The sequence below is a fragment of the Pteronotus mesoamericanus genome, unplaced genomic scaffold (genome assembly GCF_021234165.1).
Source record: "Pteronotus mesoamericanus isolate MK-2021 breed Mesoamerican mustached bat unplaced genomic scaffold, CSHL_Meso_final contig_502, whole genome shotgun sequence".
In the NCBI taxonomy this organism is placed as follows: domain Eukaryota; kingdom Metazoa; phylum Chordata; class Mammalia; order Chiroptera; family Mormoopidae; genus Pteronotus; species Pteronotus mesoamericanus.
The window spans coordinates 5,872,912-5,895,256 of record NW_026555187.1 but is presented as its reverse complement, the minus strand read 5'-3'; the positions used below and the strand labels follow the sequence as shown (position 1 = coordinate 5,895,256).

General features: G+C 54.6%; 1 protein-coding gene across 1 annotated transcript in view; it reads right to left on the bottom strand.

The window, feature by feature from the left end:
* Window positions 1-220: 220 nt before the first annotated feature.
* The window catches only part of SLC25A37 (solute carrier family 25 member 37), a 35,630-nt gene continuing 13,505 nt past the window's right edge, over window positions 221-22,345 (bottom strand). Inside the window, exons 2-4 of the mRNA XM_054578984.1 lie at window positions 4,950-5,178; window positions 2,909-2,965; window positions 221-1,112 (exon numbers count right to left, since the gene is read on the bottom strand). Coding sequence (XP_054434959.1) covers window positions 592-1,112; window positions 2,909-2,965; window positions 4,950-5,178 — 807 coding nt within the window. The 3' untranslated portion in view covers window positions 221-591. The remainder of the gene's footprint in view (window positions 1,113-2,908; window positions 2,966-4,949; window positions 5,179-22,345) is intronic.

The following is a 22,345-nucleotide window of genomic DNA, read 5'->3' as shown; positions in this document are numbered from 1 at the left end:
CAGCAACTGATTACTTTGGTGCCTTTTTCCTTAACCCAACGGAAGGATTCAGCCCTGTGTTTTAAAACAGCTCCGCAGTCCCGGCTGTCACTCTGACTCACACACACGCACAGGCTCACACACAAATCCAAAAAAAAAAAACCCTCCTACATAGAAAAATAAAGAATAAACATTATCCATCTATTTTATACTGTGTACTGGAACTTTTATGTACATAATCTTTTTTTTTTTTTTTTTTTGCTTTAATGTTCTCAGTCGCTGCACATTTTCTTCCCTCCCCCGTGACCTGTGATTCTAGGGGAGGGGCCGGCCACACTGAAGCAGAAAAGCTACATTCCCCTGAGGGGAGGCAGTGCCCTCCCCTTCCAAAGCCTCTCCCCATCTGCCACCACCTCGGACGTCCCTGTGGATGGCCTTCTGGGAAGCAGCTGCCCCATCCGCCCCTCTCTCTAAGGCGCCAGGGAGCGGAAGGCCCATCCTGAAAACACCCTGCAAAAAATACTCTCGGGGCGAGGGCGAAGGGACGCAAGCTGGCAGGGAGAACTTTTCAAAAACACGAGATTCTGGACTCACGGCCCTCGGCCTGCTCCTTTAGTATGGAGCGCGACTCTCCAGCTTGTGCTTGGTGATGAAGTACTTGAAAAACTCGTAGACGGACCAGGAGATGGCAGTGGAAGGCATCTGGTACAGCACGCGGGCCTGAATGCCCTTGAAGTAGCCGGGCAGGCCGTTGAGCTGGTACACCGTCCGGAAGGCGTTGGCCATGCCCGACAGCCGGCCGCTGATGTTGGCCAGGTTCAGGGCCATGTTCTCCTGAGTGTTGAGGAGGGTCTTACAGACGTCCAGGGGGGTGGTGGCGGCCGCGGCCAGGGCCCCGGCCAGCCCACCTGAGATGATGTGGGACTGTGGGTTGTAGCGTCGGTGCGGGTTGACCTGCTCCTGCAGGAACTCGTAGGTGATGAAGTGGATGGACTGGAAGGGAATGTTCATGGTCAGCTGCGTGGTGTAGCTCCGGTAGAAGGCCCCCAGGCCCTCAGTCCTCCAAACCGTCCGGATACAGCTGAGGGCCGACCGGTGAGGCGAGTTGTACATCTGCATGCGCTGCTTCACAACTGTTGGCGGCCACAGGGCACAACAGACGGGCGGGCAGTCAGGGGGCAGGTGGTTGGCTTGGCCCCACCCCGGTCGGAGTGAAATGGGAAGCCAAGCCATAAAGAGAAACAAGCAAGTTTAGACACGCTGGTAACAGGTCCCAGAGAGACAGCACACTCACAGCCCCAGCCCGGGGCCACACAGGGCCAGCTCCAGGCAAGCCCGACCCCGTGCCAGGGAGGGGACTCTTTCTTAAAGTTTCTGCGGCCTGAGTCTTGTTTACGTGGTCCTGAAACCAGGTCGCCACTTCCGATTCCCTGGCCGGACCCTCGGATCCTGGCTGCCTGGGGCATGGCACCCGCCACAAGTCTAACTCCTGCCCCGGCCCTTCTGCCCTCCTCTGTCTTAGCACATCTCCTGGACATGCGTCCTGTCTTGTCTTTTCTGGTCTGTACCCGACAGTGTCATTAGTTTCTGAATCACAGTGCTCTTGGCAGGGACACTAGAACTGAGTCCGCCCAAGTTCAGTGACGACCCCGCTTTAACACAAAACAACTGTGAGTCAGAGGCCATGAGGCAAGGGAGGGCCAACTCTGGTCCCCTGAGCTTAGTGTTGTAGTCAGCCCCATGCATTGCCCAAATGAACACATATGGTGTGTGTTTCTTTACTGTTAAAGGAATCAAGTCCTTAAATAAATATAATGTCAAGGAGAAGAGGTGGGAGTTGAATTCATTTTTTTTTTTCTCCTTTTAAAAACAAAAACAAAACTCTCACCTGGTTGGCCCTGGCTAAGTGGTCACTGTGCAGGTAGGTCCCTGTATGAATCGCTTACACACACGCAGAGAGAAGCCCCCCCCATGGGACCCACTACGTCCCTGAAGGACAGGACAAGCCCCCGTCTGGTAGGGCACTGGAGGCGCCTGGGTGCCAACAAGCAATTTTAACTTTCAAAGACAAAAACAGAAAAACTTGTAAGACAAGACTGAAAATGTTGACATTTTTACCTCTGATTCCCCCTTCTGGAAAGGGACCGGTTTACGGGGGGAGGTGGAGAGCGCTCCCTGTCCCCAGAGACTGACCCAGGTGCCCGCAGGCTGGGCCCGGGCCCAGGGGCACGGAGCAGGCCCGAGTCCACACAGCTGAGAGGGGGCCTAATGCTCCCCAAATTCAAAAGGACAAAAAGGATACTGTGGGAGGAGAACGCTAAAACAAAGCGGCCAGATGATCGTCCATGAAGCAGAGGGGAGGCACACATGGGGTTCGCAACGCCCTCGTCTCTGCATGTGCCTGTTTGAAATGTTCCATAAACCTGAACGGACGCTTTCAGGAAGGCCCTTTGACAGGCTCCCCCTAGATCTGTCTAGGGCTGAGAAAGGCCGAGCAGGGGCCAGAGGGGGCTGTGTGTGTGCATGTGTGTGCGCGCACGCGTGCCACGATTTCAGGCTAGTGCGAAAGAATCCCCAGGAGAGCTTGTTAACACCAATTCCCTGTCCCTACCCCCACCGTCGGATTTAGTAGGTCTGGGGTGGGACCTAAAAATTGGCACTTCCAATGTGCTCCCAGGATATGCCGCTGGCGGCTACTCCCCAGGTCACACGTGAGTGGCGCTGTGGGAGAGGGCAGGGACACCAAAAGCTCAAAGGCGCATGACCCTTCTTGAGGCCTTTAATAAAATGTGGTTAAAATAAATCCCCCTGCTTACTCTGCCTGGGGGCCAGGAACCCCCTCGCCCAACCTCCTGTCCCCCACCCCCACCCCCATCACTCCTGCCCCCTGATGTCCCTACTGCCACTCCCTGGGGCTGTGGAACATTACCTTCCGCTGGGTTCATTACTGCATCGTGGAGCAGGGTGGCCAGACTCCCAGCTATCCCTGCAAAACAAACTCCAGAAAATTACCCTCTGGGACCAGGTGCTCAGAGAAACTTCCTGGAACCTAAAAATTGGACAGAATCCTGGGCACAGCTTTCTAAGAAGCACACTTCACTACCAGATCCACCCAGGAGAGCGCTGACTCTTCAAACCCTAGAGGGATCATGGAAATACTAGATAAAAACAGGGAAGCAAGCACAGGTCCAGGTGCCCACTTTTCCATCCTGTAGAAACCTCATTTTCTCTGGCAGTCAACCCAGGGCAGAGGTTAGACCTGCTAACACGGGATGGCACCCAGAAAGCACATTCTGTGGCTTTTCCCACCATCTAGGTGTGAATTCTAGCTCGTCCCTCGCCTCTGTCTACAGACGAACTCACTCTGTAGTTATGCTGCGGCCACTGGAGGGGATGATACCATGTAAACGGCTGAGACGGAGAAAATGCCAGAAAAGAAATCTTTAGGAAAATTCCTTAATAACCAGGCACTTTAGAGCAAATGGGCATGGAGAGAGGACGCCAGGAAGCACCTGCACATGGTCGATTTTCAAGGTTAATTTGCAAAGATATGACTTGTCTGAGGGATGGCCAGCCCGATCATGTGGCTTCAAGAACCAGGAATTTCAAAAGCCTGACTCAGGCCTGGAATTTTGCTTTTGGATTTGGGTTTCTTCCCTCTGTGAATCACATGCCCAGTAACGTCGATTACCGCTGGAAGGCAAAAGGCATGAGGAACAGCAGGATAAGGCTTCCGAAATACACATACACCCCCTCCCTCCACACACACTTATGATTATCCCCAGAAAAGTCAAAGGCAGCCACCACACACACCACAGTGAAGCAGTCACAGTGCGGGCAAAACTGGGCAAAAACTGGGCACCGCCAAATCGCGGTCCAAGGTTCAGCAACCAAGGAGCTAAACTATTACACGGGCAGTTTCTGCCAACGGAGAGCCATGGGCTCAGCGGTGCCCTCAGGGGGCTCTTAGTGACCATCTCATTAAGTGCAACTAACGCCCAATTTTTAAAAAGCAACACAAATGTCTGCAAACCAGCCATGTATGCTTATGACTACCCAGGTTGGCTGATGGGAGGAACATGTTTGGGTTTTGAGCAGAACAGGAAGAGAAGGGGAAAAAATTTTCGCTGGTCACATCTACCTCTCAGCGGTTGCACGATTAATTCTGTTCAAATAAGAACACTGTATACTGCCACGCACAGTCCCATTTCACACCCAAACAGAAGCCCAGCCCCACAGAAGGAGCAAAAACAACCGCTCAGCCGGACCCGTAAGACGTGTCTAGGTAGGAGCAGCCCGCCAAACTCAAGCCCCCTCCCAGCTCCCTCAAAACAACAAAAGAAAACTCTTTCAGCCCTTGATCGCAGAGAGATGCAACTCAAACAAACAGAAGAGAATGGGGACGAAATTCCCAAATCCCCAGAAGCTTAAGGTGGGAAAGGTCGTCTGCGCTGGAGCAAATCCTTTGTCAGCCATAAAACTTCTTGACCTTTTAAAGCTTAGTTAGATCTTGACGTTGTAGAGACCTGTTGAACCAGTTTTTAAATAGTCTCAAAGAAGCTGTCCAGATAACATTTTTTTTTTTTTTTTTTTTTTTGGAATCCAGCATTCAAAAGTTTTTGTTTCTATTCAGGGTGTTTTTCCTAGATCTGATCATTAATGGCTTTGGAATGTTTACAAAAAAGAAAAAAGAAAAAAAAAAAGAAACGAAAAACCCACACAACAATGAAAACTGAAACCCCTCTGTCACCAATTTCCCCCGGCTTCCGAAAGCGAAGAAGGGGGATGGAAAAAGCGCGCGTGTGTGTGCGTGTGTTGGGTGTGTGTGCACACACAACGCTAGAGTTCTTTATTCACAAGCAAGCGCGGCGGAGGCGAGGCAGCAGGCTGCTGGGCCACAGGGAGGAGACCCTGGGGGAGGGTCTGCTGAGGACAGAGCTTTCTAACTCCAGACAAACGCTTTCTAATACCGTTGGCTAGGTGGCTGTTTCCTTGGTGGTGGAAAACGGCATTTAAAGTCCTTTTCATGTTCTCATAGCAGGCAAAATACAGGGCGTGGGCCGGCCCTGCGCCCATCATCATCACGTTGAGGCCGCGCAGGGGCCTCCAGAAGCCTTCGGTCCGAATGATTTTCTTGAGGGCTCCGTAGACGCTCGTGTACTGGGCTTTGGGATCTGGATTCAAGCTCTGCATCCGCGTCTGTGGGAGGCAAGAGAACAAGACACACGCGGGTGTTAGTGAGGGCGGTGAGGAGGGAAGACAGAGAGCCAGAGAAAACAGCCCAGTTTCATAGTGTCACAGAATTTCTGGGTGAAGAAAACACTGACTCTCTCTTTCCTGGATCGCTCATGTCTCCCCTGTCCTCTCTCCCCAGCAGCCCCCGCCCCCACATGAATTTCATCACGCCCAGCAAAGGAGGGAAAGAGGAGGGGCCCGGGGCCGGATTCGGAAGGGGAAGACCTCGTCGGGGCCGGTGCGGCTCAGTTGGTTGGGGTAGGACCGAAAGGTCACGGGTTCGATTCATGGTCAGGGTACATGCCCAGGTTGCGGGTTCCATCCCCAGTCATGGTGCGTACAAGAAGGCAACCAATCGATGTTTCTCTCACATCGATGTTTCTCTTTTTCTCTAAAAAGCAATGGAAAAAAAAAGTGTCCTTGGTTGACCGCTGATGAGTCCCTTACCCTCCCTAGGCTTTGGGATCCTCAATTTTAAAAAAAAGTCACAAGGATGTAAAGTCCAGCATAGGGAATAGAGTCAATAATATTGTAATAACTACGTACGGTGCCAGGTGGGCACTGGAATTATAGGGGGGTCCGCCTCACAAACTATGTGTCTATCCCTATGTTCTACACCTGAAACTATATGATACTGAATGTCAACTGCAACGGACCAATTTTTTAAAAACAGGGTTTCCATGAGCATCAAATAAAACAATGCATGTGAAGATCCTCAATAAACTCAGACACCTAGTCGACTGTAAGAACAGCGTATTACTATTGACATCCTGCGGTTGCCACTCTGGCTCTGAAGCCTTCCGTGTCCGCGCGGATCGGAGACCTCTGTGTTCTGAAAGCGCCCGCTCAGCCCAATCGTGAAATCTCCCCACAATCCTTGAGCCCATGGCTGGCACGTTCGCTATCAGCGTTTTTGCTGTGAACATCTTTGCCACCATCATTTTTGTGACACAACTACTTGGCCATGAGGCAATTTTGCCTTAAAAGCTAAAATAACAAAAATAAAGCAAGGGCATTAAAAAGAACACAATGAAACATGAAAAATTAAGAAGAGCTTATTGCAAAAAAATGAAAACACTTTGTCTCTGGAGTCTTTAGTATGATACGTTTATTGGCTTGTTGATTCACCTCCTCATTTAGCACTGTGCTTTTTCTTTCTCCCTACAATTTCTTCCTTCATTAAGGGATGGATCAGTTTCCAGCTACAGAATCAATAATGCTCTTGAAGACTGTCGTGAACTAGGCAGCAACCTCTTTGATATTTGCACAGCTTGGTAAACTTTTAGTGTTGCGGGGAGTGAGGGCTGACTGTGGTCCCCAAAGGACGCATCTGTCACGTGATCATTTTCTAGAATAGGATGGAATCTGGCTTTCCATGCAGTTTTGTGATCTGCTCTGAACGTGCTTATTATCATCCTGTGTTATCATCCGCTGTTTAAAGACCACCACATCCACTGGTCACTGTACAGACCAGTAGGAGGGCTGAGATTTATGTAATCTAAAAGTGGGAGTAACCGTGAGAACTTTGTCAATGGAGTAAGCAAACTCACACCAAGCTTAGATACGTGAAGTCTGTGGAATCGTAAACCAAACTGTCAACTAGTTGTACAGTGAAAAGTTTTATGGCAAAAATACCTAGAACGTCCCTCATTTCCTCTAAATCCTTTTTACATTTTGTCTTTACAAGATAGCATCTAAATAAATATAAATGGTCCTGTTCTTAATTTTTTCATATGCTGTTGTGACTCCGTGCGGCAGGAGCCGGCTTTGCCCGCCTGTGAGGGCCACCACGCTTCCCAGGCGCTGGAGTAGACGGGACGCGTAATCTTCCGTGTCGACCTGGTGAGGCCTTGTTACCCACACGGGCACCAGGTGTGGCCAAACACTAGGTGTTGTGAAGGTTACTTTTTAGACTTTGGGTAAAGCAGGCCACCCTCCACAGGGTGGGTGGGCAGGCCTCAGTGAATGGTCGGCCTGAAGAGAAAAACCCTGAAGCACCTCCCCCACGCCCAAGGAAGAAAGAATTTTGCCCTCAGACAGTCTTTGGCCTTGGGCTGCAGCATCAACTCTTCCCTGGGTCCCCAGCCAACCTGCCCTGCAGGTTTTCGATTGCCAGTCTCCACCATCGCTAACTAAAGGGTGAACCACTAGATAAAGATGCCTCCCAGCCTGTGCGCTATCTAATAACGACCTCCATCCAGCCTGTGCAGTGAGAGTCACCCGTGGTTATGTGGGGAGAGGGTGTGCGGGGGAGGGCAGAGAGTGTGGAGGGGGCAGAGGCAGAAAGCAGTGTGGCACACGGTGCCAAGGCTCTACCAGCCAAGCCAGTGCCATCACCTGAATTCTAGCTGTGGCACTTGGAGTAGGTTCCTTAATTGGTGGGGTGGGGGGAGGTGGGGGCTGTGAAGTAATGCCCCAGAGAGCCGTTGGCAGGCCACAGCAGCGATGGGAAACACCTGCAATGAACGGGCAGTCAACAAGGACCAACCCCTCTGCTACCCACCCTCCGCGTGTGCCAAGGCCTCAGGAGGGTCTCTCCCTCACAGAGCAGCTCCCATAAGCTTATAAGGAAAGCTTGGACTCATTTCTCACTTTCCCTTTTTACACTTAGTTGTGGGGCAGTGGGAGGAGTAAATGTTTCTGAGCCAAAGCGCACCATCCTCGCTCCCATAGGGAAGAGAACCACTGGGCGCCTGGGTGCTCAGGGGCTTCCTCATGTTCAGTGGGTGGCTGGCTCAAGGGCAGACCGCATTTCCCGACGCACACCTAGAGCAGAGGCCAGCGGCCCCTGAGTGCAGAGGACCCAGCCAAGGCCCCTCGGGACCCATCACAGCCATGTGGCTGGGTTTGGGGCCAGAGCCTCCTTAGCCCTGCGGCACCTCCATTTCGTCTGCCTGCCCGCAGGGGGCACCCACTTGAGGCCGGGCTCCAGGACACGGAAAGGAGAAGCCGACAGGGCGGAGAGGAAAGCGTGAGATATGGGGAGAATGACAAGGACTGTCCAGAGTGCCCGGAAGGAACGGAGCGGAGCAGCAGGGAGGGACCATGCCGCCCCCCTACCGCCACGGGAGCCTTTCCGTAGAGAGGCCGAGAGGGGCCGAGTAACGGGTGAGGCACGAGAGGCCGGAGCCAGAAAGGAAACCATCGGTTTAGTTTCCCTTTTTCCTGTTCCGTGACTCTGCCAATGCAACGTACAACTGAGAGCTGGGCGTTTGCTATCCACCTGCAGACCAGAGAAGAAAGAAAAAATCAGGGGTGGCTGCAGAAAACCCAGATGTTCATCAACAGATGGAGGAGCGGGCAGCACAGCGTGGCCCACCCATTCTGTGGGGTATGACCCGGCCTTACAAGCGGGGGGGGGGATTCTGACACCTGCGGCCACAGGGGGAACGTGGTGGACACGGCGCTCAGGAGAATCAGTGTCTGGTTCCCTTTACATGAGGCACCTAGAGCAGTCGCGTTCACAGAGACAGAGAGTAGAAGGGTGGTTGTCGGGCTGAGGAGAGGGGAGGAGGAGTTCGTGTTTAAAGGGGACGGAGCTGTGGTTTTGCGACCGGCAGTCCTACGGATGGACGGTGATGGCGGCAGCACAACGTGCATGGATTTAGGGACGCTGAACTACACACCTGAAATGGTTAGGGTGGTACCTATGATGTTATGCGTATTTTACCGCAATTTTTTAAAAGGCGGGGAAGAGGGTGGAGAAAAGGAAAAAATAAAGTGAATGAAGTAGGATGCACGGAGAGAGGGCAGGGCTGGGGGAAGAAGAAACAAAAACAAACAAAAAAACCAGAGACAGAGAATTTCACACAGCACCTTTCCGATCCTGAGTTTCAGTTCCTGCTCGAGGGCTCACTGCGTGGCTCTCCCACTTCCTTTTGACAAATTCCCACTCTTTGCATGTTAATTCTCCCTTCTTACAAATTCACAGAGCACACGGGTGTAAGAGGCGCCAGCCGGCCCTTCAGGAAAGCGGCCGCTGAACTTGGTTTCGTGAGGTACTTCTTACGTGTTTGTGTCTTTGGCAGGGGAAGCCCCAGCTCGTTGAAGAGCCAGCTCCACCTTGCAGAATGCACTCGAGAAAACACAGCTGCAGCCAGCGTGGTCCGGGACGCAGGAAGTACAGCGGTCAGCCCCGGGTGTCGGAAGGACCCCGGCGCCTGGCAGAGCGGCCGGCGGAGCAGCTGGGGGACAGGCCCGAGAAGGGCAGTGGACAGGAGCAGGGGGAGCCCCATGCTGTGTTGTCACCTTGCTCCACGCGCACGTTGCCTAACTGCTGTGCACCCTCCAAGGGGTGGGACAGAGGAAAGCGCCTTGGCCCAGCAACGAGGAAGACCTGGGCCAAGGTCTTCCTGCCACTCGCTGTGTGGCCTCACTGAGCAAGTCCCCGCCAGCTCCAGAGCGGTGACGCCACACCAACAATACGAACTCTGTACCTGCTCTGAACTGGCCAGCATGGAGTAGGGTTAGCAAGCCCCTTACTCAGACACGCCTCCAGGAAGGCAAAACGGGACGGGCCGGCCCTGTGGGACTGTCCCAGCCAGCCCCGCGGGCCCTTCCCCATACTGAGGAGAGGAAGGGAGAGTGGAAAATGCGCGTGCTGCCCTAGGTGAGCTTGCAGGATCAAGTGACAGGAGCCAAGAGGGCCCTGGGCGCAGAGCACATCTAGCTCAGCACCTGCCTTTTCAGATGGGACACTGGGACCCGAGCAGGAAAAATGCTTGCCCAAGATCATACAGACAAGGAAGCGCGGATCTGGGATCTGGGATCTGGGATCTGGGATCTGGGCCAAAACAGAAAAAGCGAAGGAAGCACACTGAGCCTGGCCAGGCGACCTCAGACCCCCTCAGAGGGCGCCCCCCCCCCCCCCCGCAACCGCGAGACTGGCCCCGCCCCTGCAGCCTCACTCCCCCACTGGCGTGCGCCCCCCCTCCCCCACACACGGCTGGGGATTCCCAGCTCTCCTTTCTGAAACTTCTCAAAGTAACAAACAAGTAATAGCATAGGACCTCCCGTGCCGAATGTATAATAAAGGTGGCACTTCAAGGACCAGGAGAAGGTAACACAAATCTGCCCACCAGCCCATTCGAAAGCACGTGCGAAGGGCCTATTCTGGGGCAGGTGAACCGGGGAGCCGGGGCAGGAGTGGGATCCCAGTTCCTGATGTGAACAAGCAAAGACCACGGCACAGGGAGAGGCACAGCTGCGGGGGCCGGGCTGCGCTCCGTGCTCTGGAGGGCTGGCCAGGAGTTTCTGTTCCAGACTTTCTCCCAGAGAGACGAAAGAAGGTTCAGGGTCCTAAAGAGTTCTAGAAAGCCAAATAACGTTAGCATCTGCCTCCCAGTATCTGCTTCAGAACCAAAAATCAAGTTGATAAGGTTAATTCTACCCTGGCTGCCAGCTGTTGCCAAGTAGCATTGGGTCATTAGGTCGAGCCATAGTAAATGTCTAAGCCAGACAGCAGGGCCCAGCCCAGTCACCCCACCAGGGTCACTGGCCTCTCGCTGATCCCTGCGGCCGGAGCTGTCCCAGTGCCCATCCACGATGGCACAGTGTGTCCACTGCGCAGGGGTCTGCTGATGCCGCCCCAGCTCCCACCCACGACCAGCCAGGGCAGAGCGTGCCGCACGCAGGCCTCCCTCCCAGAGACGCCACCCACAGATCACAGCTAGGCCGGGAGAAAGAGGCATTTTTGGCACAGTGCGTTGTGGGAGAGCACTGCCTTCCAGAAGAAAGCCACGGGCCCCACTGAGGGCTTGGAAAGCCTTGTCTCACGCTCCAGAATCCTTGGAGGCACAAAACCACATCAAGGAGAACTGTGCACAGTAAAACCTCCAGCACTCAAGTTCAAAACCACCGGTGCGGACTCGGAACCTGCATCCGACAACACTCACTACAGAAGGCGGACTCCGCGCGGTGCTTCCGCCAATCACGGCCTGGCCGCCTGAGCACACACGCAGAAAGCACCCAACACGAGGCGCCAGGACACCGTCCAGCCTCGTCCCCACACGCAGAGCGACCAGGAACGGAGCCACGCAGGAAGCCCTCCAAGGGGGACCGCTGCTCCCAGCACGCTGTGGCACCTCCAAGTGTCCTCACAAGTTCCCGTTTCCGAGTCACATCTCTTTGCATCCCCCAAAGTGGCAACAATGTGTATAAAGAGAACACACTTCCTGCTCTCTTTCCTTTAATTAAAAGGAAAAACTGATTCTCTTGAAGTTTCAGAATCAGCAAGAGAAAAATGATTCCCCAAAAGCAGCCCCTGCCCCCTCCATAAAAGGTGGGTGCTGGAGAATGATTACGTATCGGAAGCAGGTGGCAGGTGCGCAGCGCATTCCGGGCGAGGCGCGCTAGAAGCCCCTGTGGAACCACGACTTCAGAAGGCGCAAAGGCCAGCTCACCAGAAAACCAGGCAGAAGGGCTGTACAGAAAGGACAAGAGGTGGCAGCTAACTCACACCAGCGCCAATGTCCCTGCCTCCTCTAGGGGTCCCAGACACCCCTCAGTTTCCAGGTCACCCTGATGTCGGGAGGGTGGGAGGAAGTGGCTCACACGCAGGAGAAGAAACCATCAGGGCAACCTTTTCACTTGTGGCCCCCCCAGGGCCAGATGTCAGCGGTCACTACTTGAAAGGACCCTCTCCAAGGCACAACGTAGTTAAAATGCCAATCGTTAAAGAATCTTAAAAGCAGCAAGAGAAAAGCAGTTAGTTACCTACAGGGGAGTTCCCATAAGACTGTCAGCTGATTTCTCTCAAAAGAAACTTCGCAGGCTAGAAGGCATGGGCAAGAAATATTCAAAGTCGTGAAAAGCAGGGACCTCCAGCCAAGATTGCCCTGCCCAGCAAAGCTGTCATTTAGAATCGAAGGACAGATAAAGAACTTCCCAGACAAGAAAAAAAACTAAAAGGGTTCATCATCACCCAATCATTATTGTATGAAATGTTTAAGGGACTTATTTAAGAACAGAAAATCAAAACTATGAACAATAAAATGGCAATAAATACATACCTGTCAACAATTGAATCTAACTAAGCAAACAAGAACAGAGACAGAATCATGGACACAGAGAGCGTTTTGATGTTTGCCATAGGGAAGGGGGATGTGGGGGGATGGGTGAAGAGGTGAGGGGATTAACAAGTATTAACAGGCTGTGACAGAATAGCCACGGGCATGTACAGTACAGGAAATGGAGCAGCCAAGGCACCTATACGTGTGCATAAGCCGTGGACACGAGCAATGGGGTGGGGACTGCCTGAGGGGGTGGGAGGTGCTGCGTGGAGGGGGACACAGGGGGACAAACTGGGACAACTATAATAGCATAATCAATCAAATATAATAAAACAAAAAAAGAGTCCCACTGCCCCTCTGAACGGACCGGCCACACGCTCACATTCCTGCCACGGTCCTCTCCCCTCTGAGGGGAGAGCCTGACGGCAAAGGGCTCACCCCTGGGGTGAGCACTCGCCACGCACCACCCGAAACCTCCATGGCTCCCTGGGAGCAGGCATCAGGGGACACTGCTGTTTCTAGGGACAAAATGATAAAGTGAAGAGCCCTCATCATGAATTTGGTAGAAAACACAAAGTCCATCAACACAACCAGAACCCATTTCCTTGACACCCCTGCCCCAAAGAAGCCGCAACACCAAACACCACTCCTCCTGGGAAGAGGCCACAGGGGGAGGCGTCAGACCCCAGACCACAGGTGACCCGGGATGGGCGGCAGAGGAGGGGCATCTGGGCTGCCCCCAGACAGAGGGCAGACTGCAACAGATAAAGAATGGAGCTATTGTTACAATCCCTTCTGTAACATCGGGTTTTTTGACTGTGTGCCTGTGTTACTCTGGAGCCCCCAAAAGACAACGCGAGCAGAGAGAAGAGACCAGCACTGGTTGAAGGGAATGCAGATGTGCTGGCGGGTCGGAAGCAGCGGGGAGCGTTCCGGGGGGTGCGCGGGACGCAGAGGGGAGGGATGGGTGACCAGGGAGCCCTGGACTCCGGAGGGGGGCTGAGCAGGAGGTGACCAAGAAAAGCGTCCTAGGAGAGAGGCAGGTTGGGGCTGGGCCATGGAGGCCCTGCATAACTTGCTGAGGAGTTTGGAATTTCCTGTATGGTCAAGTGTGTGCCATGGTTACGTACTGCAAAGGACGTTGGGGGCCAGGAAGCAAGACCAGCGGGCTCTCCGGCGCCAGGGAGAAGGGAGCTGGTCTCCGCGACACAGGCCCTCCCCACGGGGCTCACTGTCCACGCTCTCAGGGCTGTGGCTGCCTGCAGGGCCACCGTGACACCGTGAGCCCTGGAGGTCCCCGTTCCCACCCCGGGCAGCAGCTCACCACCCGCCCGCCCGCGGGTGAACCATTTCCTCATTCCTTTATCCTAGGAGCCAACCCTGGTCACTCCTCCCCTTCTCTAGAAAATTCTACAGCAGGAGGAGGAAGAGATGAAACACTCTGTGCCTGGCTGTGGCCCCATGGACCCAGGACACACTCAGTGTGTGGCCTGCCCAAAGGATTAAATTATTCTGCTCTACAGGTGGGCAAATTCCCAAGCTCCCCAGTCACAGAGCGCACATGGCATGGGTGCAATCGGTGACCTCGCTGGGAGGCCAAAGAGCAGGCAGAGCTGAGCTGGAGGCGGAGCCGGAACCACTGCCATCACTCCTACCCACCTCGCAGAGAAGCAGGGGCCACAGGCCTAGGTTCCAGTCCCACGTCTGGCCACTCACAGACCGTGGGATGTCAGGCAAGCCGACCTGCTCCTTGGAGCTCCAATGCCTCTATCCACAAAACAATTATATGTAAAACAGTCATCTAAGCAGCCAGCTATCTCTGTTCACAAACACGGAAACTGAAGCCCGCAGAGGATAGCAACTCACCCCAAGGCCGCGGAGCGTGCAGGAAGAATTTGGGAGCCAGGTGTTTGGCTCCAGAGCCACGCCCTGCATCACCACGCAACAGAGCCTCTCCCGAAAGCGCGGACTGGAAGGGATCACAGGAGATCTCCAACCTCCTCCATGACCACACGAAGGTGTGTGCGTACCACCCCCGTGTGCTCTCTGCAGAGGGCGTGGGCCCGCCTATGTCTAAATCACTTCAACTCCTCATGGGTGAAGTTCGTGCCGCTCCGATGGGGCCTGTCAACATCCACGCCGCACACGGTGCGTACGCACAGGCAGGCCTAGGACCACGGAGGTCACACGGCTTCGCTGCTTCCAGGCCCCGGTCATCAGCCTGGCCACTGGTCCCAAATGGAACTGGCTCGTTCACCACACGCCCCTTCTCTCTCCTTGAAAAGTGCACGAACTGTTCGCCCCCTCAAGGGAACTGTCACCCTGTCGATGGAGGCCTGGCCCTGTATCGGTATTCAAAGGCTGAGGCTGCGCACTGAACGGCCAGGCTGCCTGACTTCACTGCCAGTCCCCTGGCCTCCCCGGGCCTCCCCGGACACAGCAGCCTTGGCCATGTCATTGGCTTATAAACACCCCACTGACATGCGAGGACAGGATGTTAGAGGCAGAACTGGAGAGACACCTTCTCAAAAGCCCTGCATTTTCCTGGCATACAGGTAAACTTGCAACAGCCTCATAACGCCACATGGAAGCACAAGCTCCACTACGAGTTCACGTAGAAGCGCCCTAGAGGCCTATGAAGCCATCCTGAGCACCAGGACACCTACAAGACGCAGAAGAACAGAGTCCAGGAAGGTTCCTCCACTCGGTGGCTACGGTCCCTGCTCCCTCTCCGACCCCAGCAGCCCTGCCCCCATCCGTCCTGCACAGGACGGCTCCCTGTGGCCTTTCGTTTGCTGCCATCGTTCTGCGACCCTCCTGGCCTCTTCACGCCAACCCTGCTTTGCTACTGAGGAAACAGTCATGTGACCGGCCCCGGCAGGCCACCGCTAAGCCAGGACCCTGGAGCGCTCCGACGGCCAGACCCACCCTTTGGACCATCCTTCAATCACATTTTGCTGAAAGTCCCAACCTCAGAATCTCTAAGAAACCGCATTCAACGACCCACCCAACCCAGTGCTCAGAGAGCCCCCTGGGCCTCGACGTTCGTCCGTTCACGCAACCCTCCCCCGGGGAGCTCCTGCTCCGTGCCTGAGGCCGCCTGAGGACCTGGACACAAAGACGGCCCCTGTGCCCAGCCACCTCCCAGCAAAAATCCTCTTGTGTGCTTTCGCTGGGTGCCCCTGAGGAAGGGGCTCGCCGAACTGCGGCTCCTCATCGGCGAAAACTCCTGCCCCACGTGCTCCCTGCGATGGAGGGAGGAGCAGCAGACCATCCTCCCGGCAACACCGACCCCCTGGTCCAGCACAGCACGTGCTCCGCAGATGGTCCCTCCTCGCGGTGAGGATTTCTAAAGGGCTCCCGTACGTCCCCTGAGCCACCGCCCGCAGAAATACAAGGGGCTTTGAGACATTAAGAACCACGACCAAAACCAGCCTGACAGTGCGTAGCCAGCGTGGGCTTTTTTCCGTGGCTCCCCGATAAATGGCCATTTGACACAAAGGGGCTCATTACAGGTGTGAACTCCATCGTCAGACTGCAGACCAGGACAGGCCCTAAACCGCACGGCAGACCCCAGGGTTCCAGACGGCAGCCACCAGCCACAGGGCTCGGCTTCCTCCTCCCGCCTTTGCGCCTTGCTCTTGCCTGGGAGCTGGCACTCAGCTGCTGCTGCTTTTATTTATGCTTTTTTTTTTTTTTTTGATAAACAGTGACTTCCTATGATGTGTCATGAAACTCCCCTTCCCTGAGAGTCGGCCCTGGCGGGGAGCAAGGCCCCCAGCATCTGCACACTGAGACCGGACGGCTGCAGCCATCGTCAACACCTCCTAGGCAGCCGCCTCTGACAGGAGGGAACCCGAGGCCCAGAAAAGCGAGGGGACTCTGTCCCCCACCCCTCCCACCACCGGCTTCTTCCTTGGCGACCTCTAAATGAATGCGCCTCGCCACACACATTGATCCTGCTTGTGTAACAAAGGAAACTGAGATGGCTGGAGAGGTCGGGGAAAAGTCGGCGGGGCCAGGCTTACGCAGGCACGAAGGATCCAAGATGACGGTGCTGCCGACGCTCGCTCACCTGACCTGACTGCTCGGCGCCGAGGGCAGCTCTGCAGACACTGCACCGGTGCCAGGCTGAGGCCGGGACAGGGACCTAAATACCAGGGTTCCCTGACGCTGCTGACTACACCCGTTCCCACGAGGTCCTGCTCTGGGCAAGGCCCGCCTCCTGTTCAAGGACTTGCTGGCCTCTACCCTGTCGGAAACAGCCCGATGCGGCCAAGCTGAGCTGCAGGCCTGGCGTGGGGAGCCCTGTGGGCTCCGCTCCCTCCCCCGCGCTCCAGTCAGCTGGCAGGACTCGGATGTGTCCACGAAGTGTGGCGTGTGGCTCGCTTTCCCGACAGGGACGATCCCCCACAGGGTGCACCTAAATGTACGTGAGCACTACAGAGCGCAGAGCCCTGTCCTAAGCGTCAGAAGACCCAAACTACCAGGAGCTCTGCCTCCGCACCCCGCAGAACTCCGAGCAACCCCTCTGCCCAGCCAGGCATCAACACGAGTTCCCACCAGCAGGTAAACCCAAGAGGGCAGGGGGCTTCTCTGTTTTGTTCACCCACCTAGGGCTATTGTCAATATTTGTTGAATGAATAAATGGAGTTAGCAGACTGTCCCTAAGGAGGTCATTTTTGGCTTCTAGCATTCTAAATCTATGAAGCCGGTAGAGAATTCTTCAAAGAACACGTCTGTGGGTGCATTTTATTTAGGGGGGAAGGGGAGATAGATCTACATAACCACACATCGACTTTAAAACATCTGCATCAAAAAACCCCAAAAAACGCCACAAGCAGCTGGAACCCTTGTGCGCTGCTGGTGGGAAGGTTAAACTGGTGCAACCGCTGCAGAAAACATGACGGAGGGTCATTAAAAAATTAAATACAGAGTTACCGCATGATCCAGCATTCACTTCTGGCTACACAGCCAAGAGAAGTGGCAGTGGGGACTCAGACAGCTGTACACCCACACTGACAGCAGCATTACTCACAGCAGTCGACAGGTGGAAGCAACCCAAGCGTCCCCCCGTGGGTGAATGGATAAAATGTAGTAAATATGGGCAGTGGACCATTACTCAGGCTCAGAACGGAAGGGAATTCTGACACCCACTCCAAGCCTTGAGAACATCAGGCAATAAGGCAGCCATTTTCCAAAAAGCCAAGTATATTGTAGGACTCCACTTACTCACAGAAAGTTAGGATGGTGGGTGCCCGGGACGGGGTGGGGCGGTGGGGGACAGCGGGCAAGGGGGGATTGTTGTAAATGGGCATAGCGTTCCAGTTTGAGACGATGAAAACGTTCTGGAAACTGCTGTCCAACAATGTACATGTGTTTAACACTGTGCACCTAAAAAGGTTAAGAGAGTAAACCTTAACCCTAAATCTAATCCACCGCTCCTGCCACACGCATTTCATAGTCTGAAACCCTGTCACAATGAAGTAACTTCCTCAGTTTCCTTTATCTCCTCAGTGTCTGTTTGTCTGTTTTCAGTGAAGGTGGCCAGGGGTCCCAAACGCGCCGTGCGATCCCCTGGACACAGCAGTATTTCTGGCTCCAGATCCTTCCTTGGAAGGAAGCCCCTGGAAGGTCAGCCCAGGGGCTCTTGGTCGGAAGGCCACGCTCTAACGGGAAGCAGAAATGCTTAAGATGCAGAGTTGGAATCCTTGCCCTTTCCCACATGCTGGCCCCGCGCCCCCGCGATGCACGCTGCCCTGTGCCACCCCAGAGGCACTTCCCAGAATCAGGGCTCCAGCTGCTCAGGCAGGGAGGTGGCTGCCGAAAACCAGCCAAGTGGGAGAGGCCACCAGAGCCGGAGAGCGGGGGGGGAGGGGGGGGGCCCGAGGGCCGGGGCCACGGCGCCCCCAGCCGCCCCCGCGGACAGGCCCAGGGAGCTGGGCCCCTCAGAGGGCCCAGGCACGGCGGGTTCTCCAGCCAAGCGCGGTCCTGCCAGCTTCTGCAAGCCCGCGTCCACGCCCTTCCCACAGGCCACACCTTCTGAAGCATGCCCCACCATTAGCCTATTATCCACAGGAAAAAAAGACGTTGTTCAAAGCAGGCCTGTCGCCAGCCTTCTATTGCTCATTCCTCTACTTATAATTACATCAGGTGACGTGTCTGCAGGCCTGTCTCCCATTAAAGTCTGAGAAACACAAAGGAAAGGACGGCCTCGTGGGTCGGCAGCCTCAGGGCCCCCGCACGGTGCTTGAGCTCCCGCAGGCACGGCACCAACAGTCAGGGGCTCAGACACGCACCAGACTTCACGCACGGGCATTTACAAAGCGGGCCCCAGAAGCCTCTCTCCAAACGCTACAGGCCTGGGGCGGACCTGTGTTCTGAAGTTTGATGCCCTCCCCATTTTCTGGGGTCTACCACCTGGCCCTAGACACAAGGATACAAGCCCCATCAGGGCCAGCTCCAGGGCTGAGGGTCTAAGTGGCTGTCCAGGTAAATTTCCCAGACGTTCGCGGAGCCCAATTTCCCGTCAACACGACTACTCAGTTACCTCCATGGAGCTGGATGATGCGTGGCAGCCAGGCCCACTCACAGCCCAGGGTGCGGGGGGGACATTCTCCTGCGTTGTTCACATACCTTTCCTACCAGACAATAAGAGGAAAGATGATAAAACCCCAGAAACACCAGGCTCGATGTTCCCAGGTCTGGGGCAAAGACCCCAAAAGGGAGCATCCCAAAGAGTCACTTTTCAGGCTCTGGGATCCACGTGCCCGTACAAATATTTGAAGGTACAGTTTCACAAGCTTTTGGGTGAGTCATTTTTAAGTTTTACTGGATGCCACAGGGAAGGGCTGGAGCCCTCAGTCCTGGGTGAGATTTCGTGCTGACTCAAACCTTCGACCTGGAAACAGGAACTGGGGCGCACGATCTAAACCACGGCCGTCTGATGACGGGCCTCCAGGAGAGAGAGAGGAGAAGGCCGCCGGGGCCGAGGGCCAGGCTGCAGCAGCCTCAGGTGGGTAAAGCAGGGTCATTCCACCAGAAAGTTCTCCCTGCTCCGTACATGTGGGGCGTCTTCAGGGGTGCTGCGGGTGAGCAGAGCGAGCACCGGTCCCTGCCTTCAAGAAGTCCCTAGTCTAGTCGGAATGGAAAGAGTAAACCAAAAATCATACAAATAAGTAACGGCCAACTCTAAATGTCTTGAAGCAAAGCAGGTAAAGGGGCTGCAACAGCAACGGCTGGGGACCTAGGTAGCTGAGATTTCGGGAGGGTCTGGAAGTGACTTTGAAACGGAGACCTGCACGGCTGAGGGGAGGCGGGCAGGTGAAACGTTGGCCAAAAAGGGGCTCCTGGGGACACAGGTAGGGCACATGGGATGCAGGCAGAGCCCTGAGGAGGCTGGTGCCACTGGCAGCCTGCTGAGCCCCAGGAGGGGAGGCTGGAAAGGGCCTGAGGACACGGAGGCCATGCTGGGCCCTGAAGACCCTGAAGACCGTGGCCTCCGAGCTGTGTGTCAGCCGGCCCGGCCCGGGCCTCCCGCCTTGGATTCGTGAACAGAGGAGAAGGACGGCGAGAAGGAATGAGGCGGGTGACACAGGAGGCTTCTCCCTGGGAACCCTAAGGGAGCACCAACCGTGGGGCGCGACGGTGTCCCTGTCACCAGGAGGGGGGATGCTGCTGAGAGCCTCCCCCAGCCTGTTACTCCCACTGCAGCAGGAGACAGTCAGGAAGGAGGAAACTCCAGAGATGCCCCAGGGCTGAGATAAAGAACATCCAAAAAGAATGTCGATAAAGGTTGGAGACCCTGTTCTAAGACTGGTAGTTCCTGCATCTGGAAAAGCACTGAGTCCCAGTGAATCAGGAATGCACCTGCGCAGAAGATGCCACCTGACCCCTGCTTCATTATACTAGCATTATACTAAATCAGCATTGTGGGACACTCCCCCTTCCCAGTGGCCAATCAAGGAAATCCTGGGAGACCACATGCACAGTAACTTTAAAGTAATAGAGCTACTGGTACATGGGCGACAAAAGCCCGCCAAAACTAGCCAGGAGAGACCCGCCCTACAGGAATAAAAGCCCTCTAGTCCCTGAGGTCTGGCTTGGAAGGTGCGGCTCAGCTCTGCTCTGCTCGAGAGTTGGCCTGCTCCCATGTTCTATGTGGCTTAATACATCTGTTTTCTCTCGTTTTCTACTATAAACTCTGTGTTCGGTTCAATTTTTTGGTCCACGACCACCGAGAACCTGGTTACCTGTGCCCACCTGTGACACCACCACCGCCACCCCGAAATGCTTGGGCGCCTGGGCTAGACCCCACCTGTGCTGCCAGCGCCGGCGGCTCTGGGTGTCTGGCCTTGGCGGTGCGGCAGACCCCCTCGATGACTCAGCTTCCTGGAAGTGAACTTGTAAAAGGTCCCCGTCAGGAAGGAGTCAGACAGCTATAAACAGGGCCTTCCAGAAGCATCTGCTCCCAGCCCCCCTAGATTCCAGGGTGGGGCTCTGGCCAGTCAGCATTTCTGGAATTGCCTAAACGAATGGTTTGCAGCCTTTAAGTGTTGTGGTTGGAGGTTTCAAAAGCTTAAACAAACGGTCATTTCTAGCCAGGCACTTTGGGGGCACAGGGTCCCCAAGTGGTACATGGGCAGCTGGGTCCTCTCCCTGCTCCTCAGCCCAGGCAGAATTCCAGGCAGGGGTCTTCTTAACTTCCTCCTTGGCTGGGGGGACGGGGGGAGGAGGGAGGCGCTTATAAGTCTATACATTCCAAATTGTTGTACTGATTTCTAGAAGGGCTCCAGGATTTCCCCTAAACCAAAGTCAAAAGAGGGCATCCCAGCCTGGCCAGGTGGCTCAGTTGGTTAGAGCATAGTCCCATGCACCAAAGGGTTGCAGGTTCGATGCACGGTCAGAGCACATAGCTAGGTTGTGGTTTTGATCCTCGGTCGGGGTGCATATGCCTCTCCTCTCTCTCTTAAAAAAAAAAAAAATCAATAAACATACCCTCAGGTGAGGATTTAAAAAAGAAAAAGAAGAAGAAGAAGGTACCCCAAAGGTATACTGCTCCACGGGGAAATAAGGAGTGAAAATTTTAGAACTGGAAACCTCCCAGGAGACCGACAAGTTTGAATTCAGCCTTGCCATTCCACAGATGAAGAAACTGAACCTTGGACCTGGCAAGGGCCCCTCCCAGGGTCACTCCGCTGGCAGGCCTCTGGTCGTCTGAACCTCATTATAATTCACCCTCACATGCTAATCCAAGCCTCACGCATGAGTGTGCACAGAAGGAACCTGCTCCGGCCCTGCCGCTTCCAGTTTCCTTCCCTGCCCTCCTCTCCCAGGACACCGGCGTGGCCGTTCCTGGTCTGACAAAGCTTCTCCCTGTCCCTTCAACTCCAGCTGCTCGGAGATCAGATATCTGCTCTCAGTTTAAAGCAGCTTCTGGTAAAGGCCCAGCTTTGTGGTAACTTTCCATTTTTAGGATCTGAAAGAGAATTTCAGAAACTGTCTCATGGTTGGTTGGATTATCAGAAAATACAAAAGACCCTTGGAAGAGACACTCAAGGGAGGTTTATTAAAACAGATCCCCCCTCCCGCCCCCGAGTCAGGGGCAATGTCCCTGGCCAGCCCCCTCTCCAAAGCCTGTGGCGGAAGGACACTAATTCCAAGGATAGATGGACCCCGAGGCCACCCAGGACTGTACCAATTCACACCCCATCACGACAATCTGCCGCTTTCAACCTTCTTCCCTACCTTCCTCCAAAACTTGAAAGACTTGTTGTGGAAGCAAATAAGGAGTTAACAGTCGTTTCAATGTGCCAATATATTCCTGGTTGTTATTCTATTGTTTTTACAATGAAAAGTCCTGCCTGAAGCTGGTATCCCCCAAGCTCTCATGGCTAACTAGGAACCTTCGGTCATTCTCAAAGCAAGCTCGTTTGCTGCATTACCCTTCCTGACCTGCATAATAATGTGCGTTAATTCAGTGACTGAGAAGCCCAGATACAAGGGGGAAAAACTGAAACCCACTTACACGCCAAGAGAGCTCTCTAGTCCCACATACACGTTAGGTTTTTAACCCTTTCCCTGACAATCCCTCTCCTCTAATGGGGCATTTTCTGTGGGTC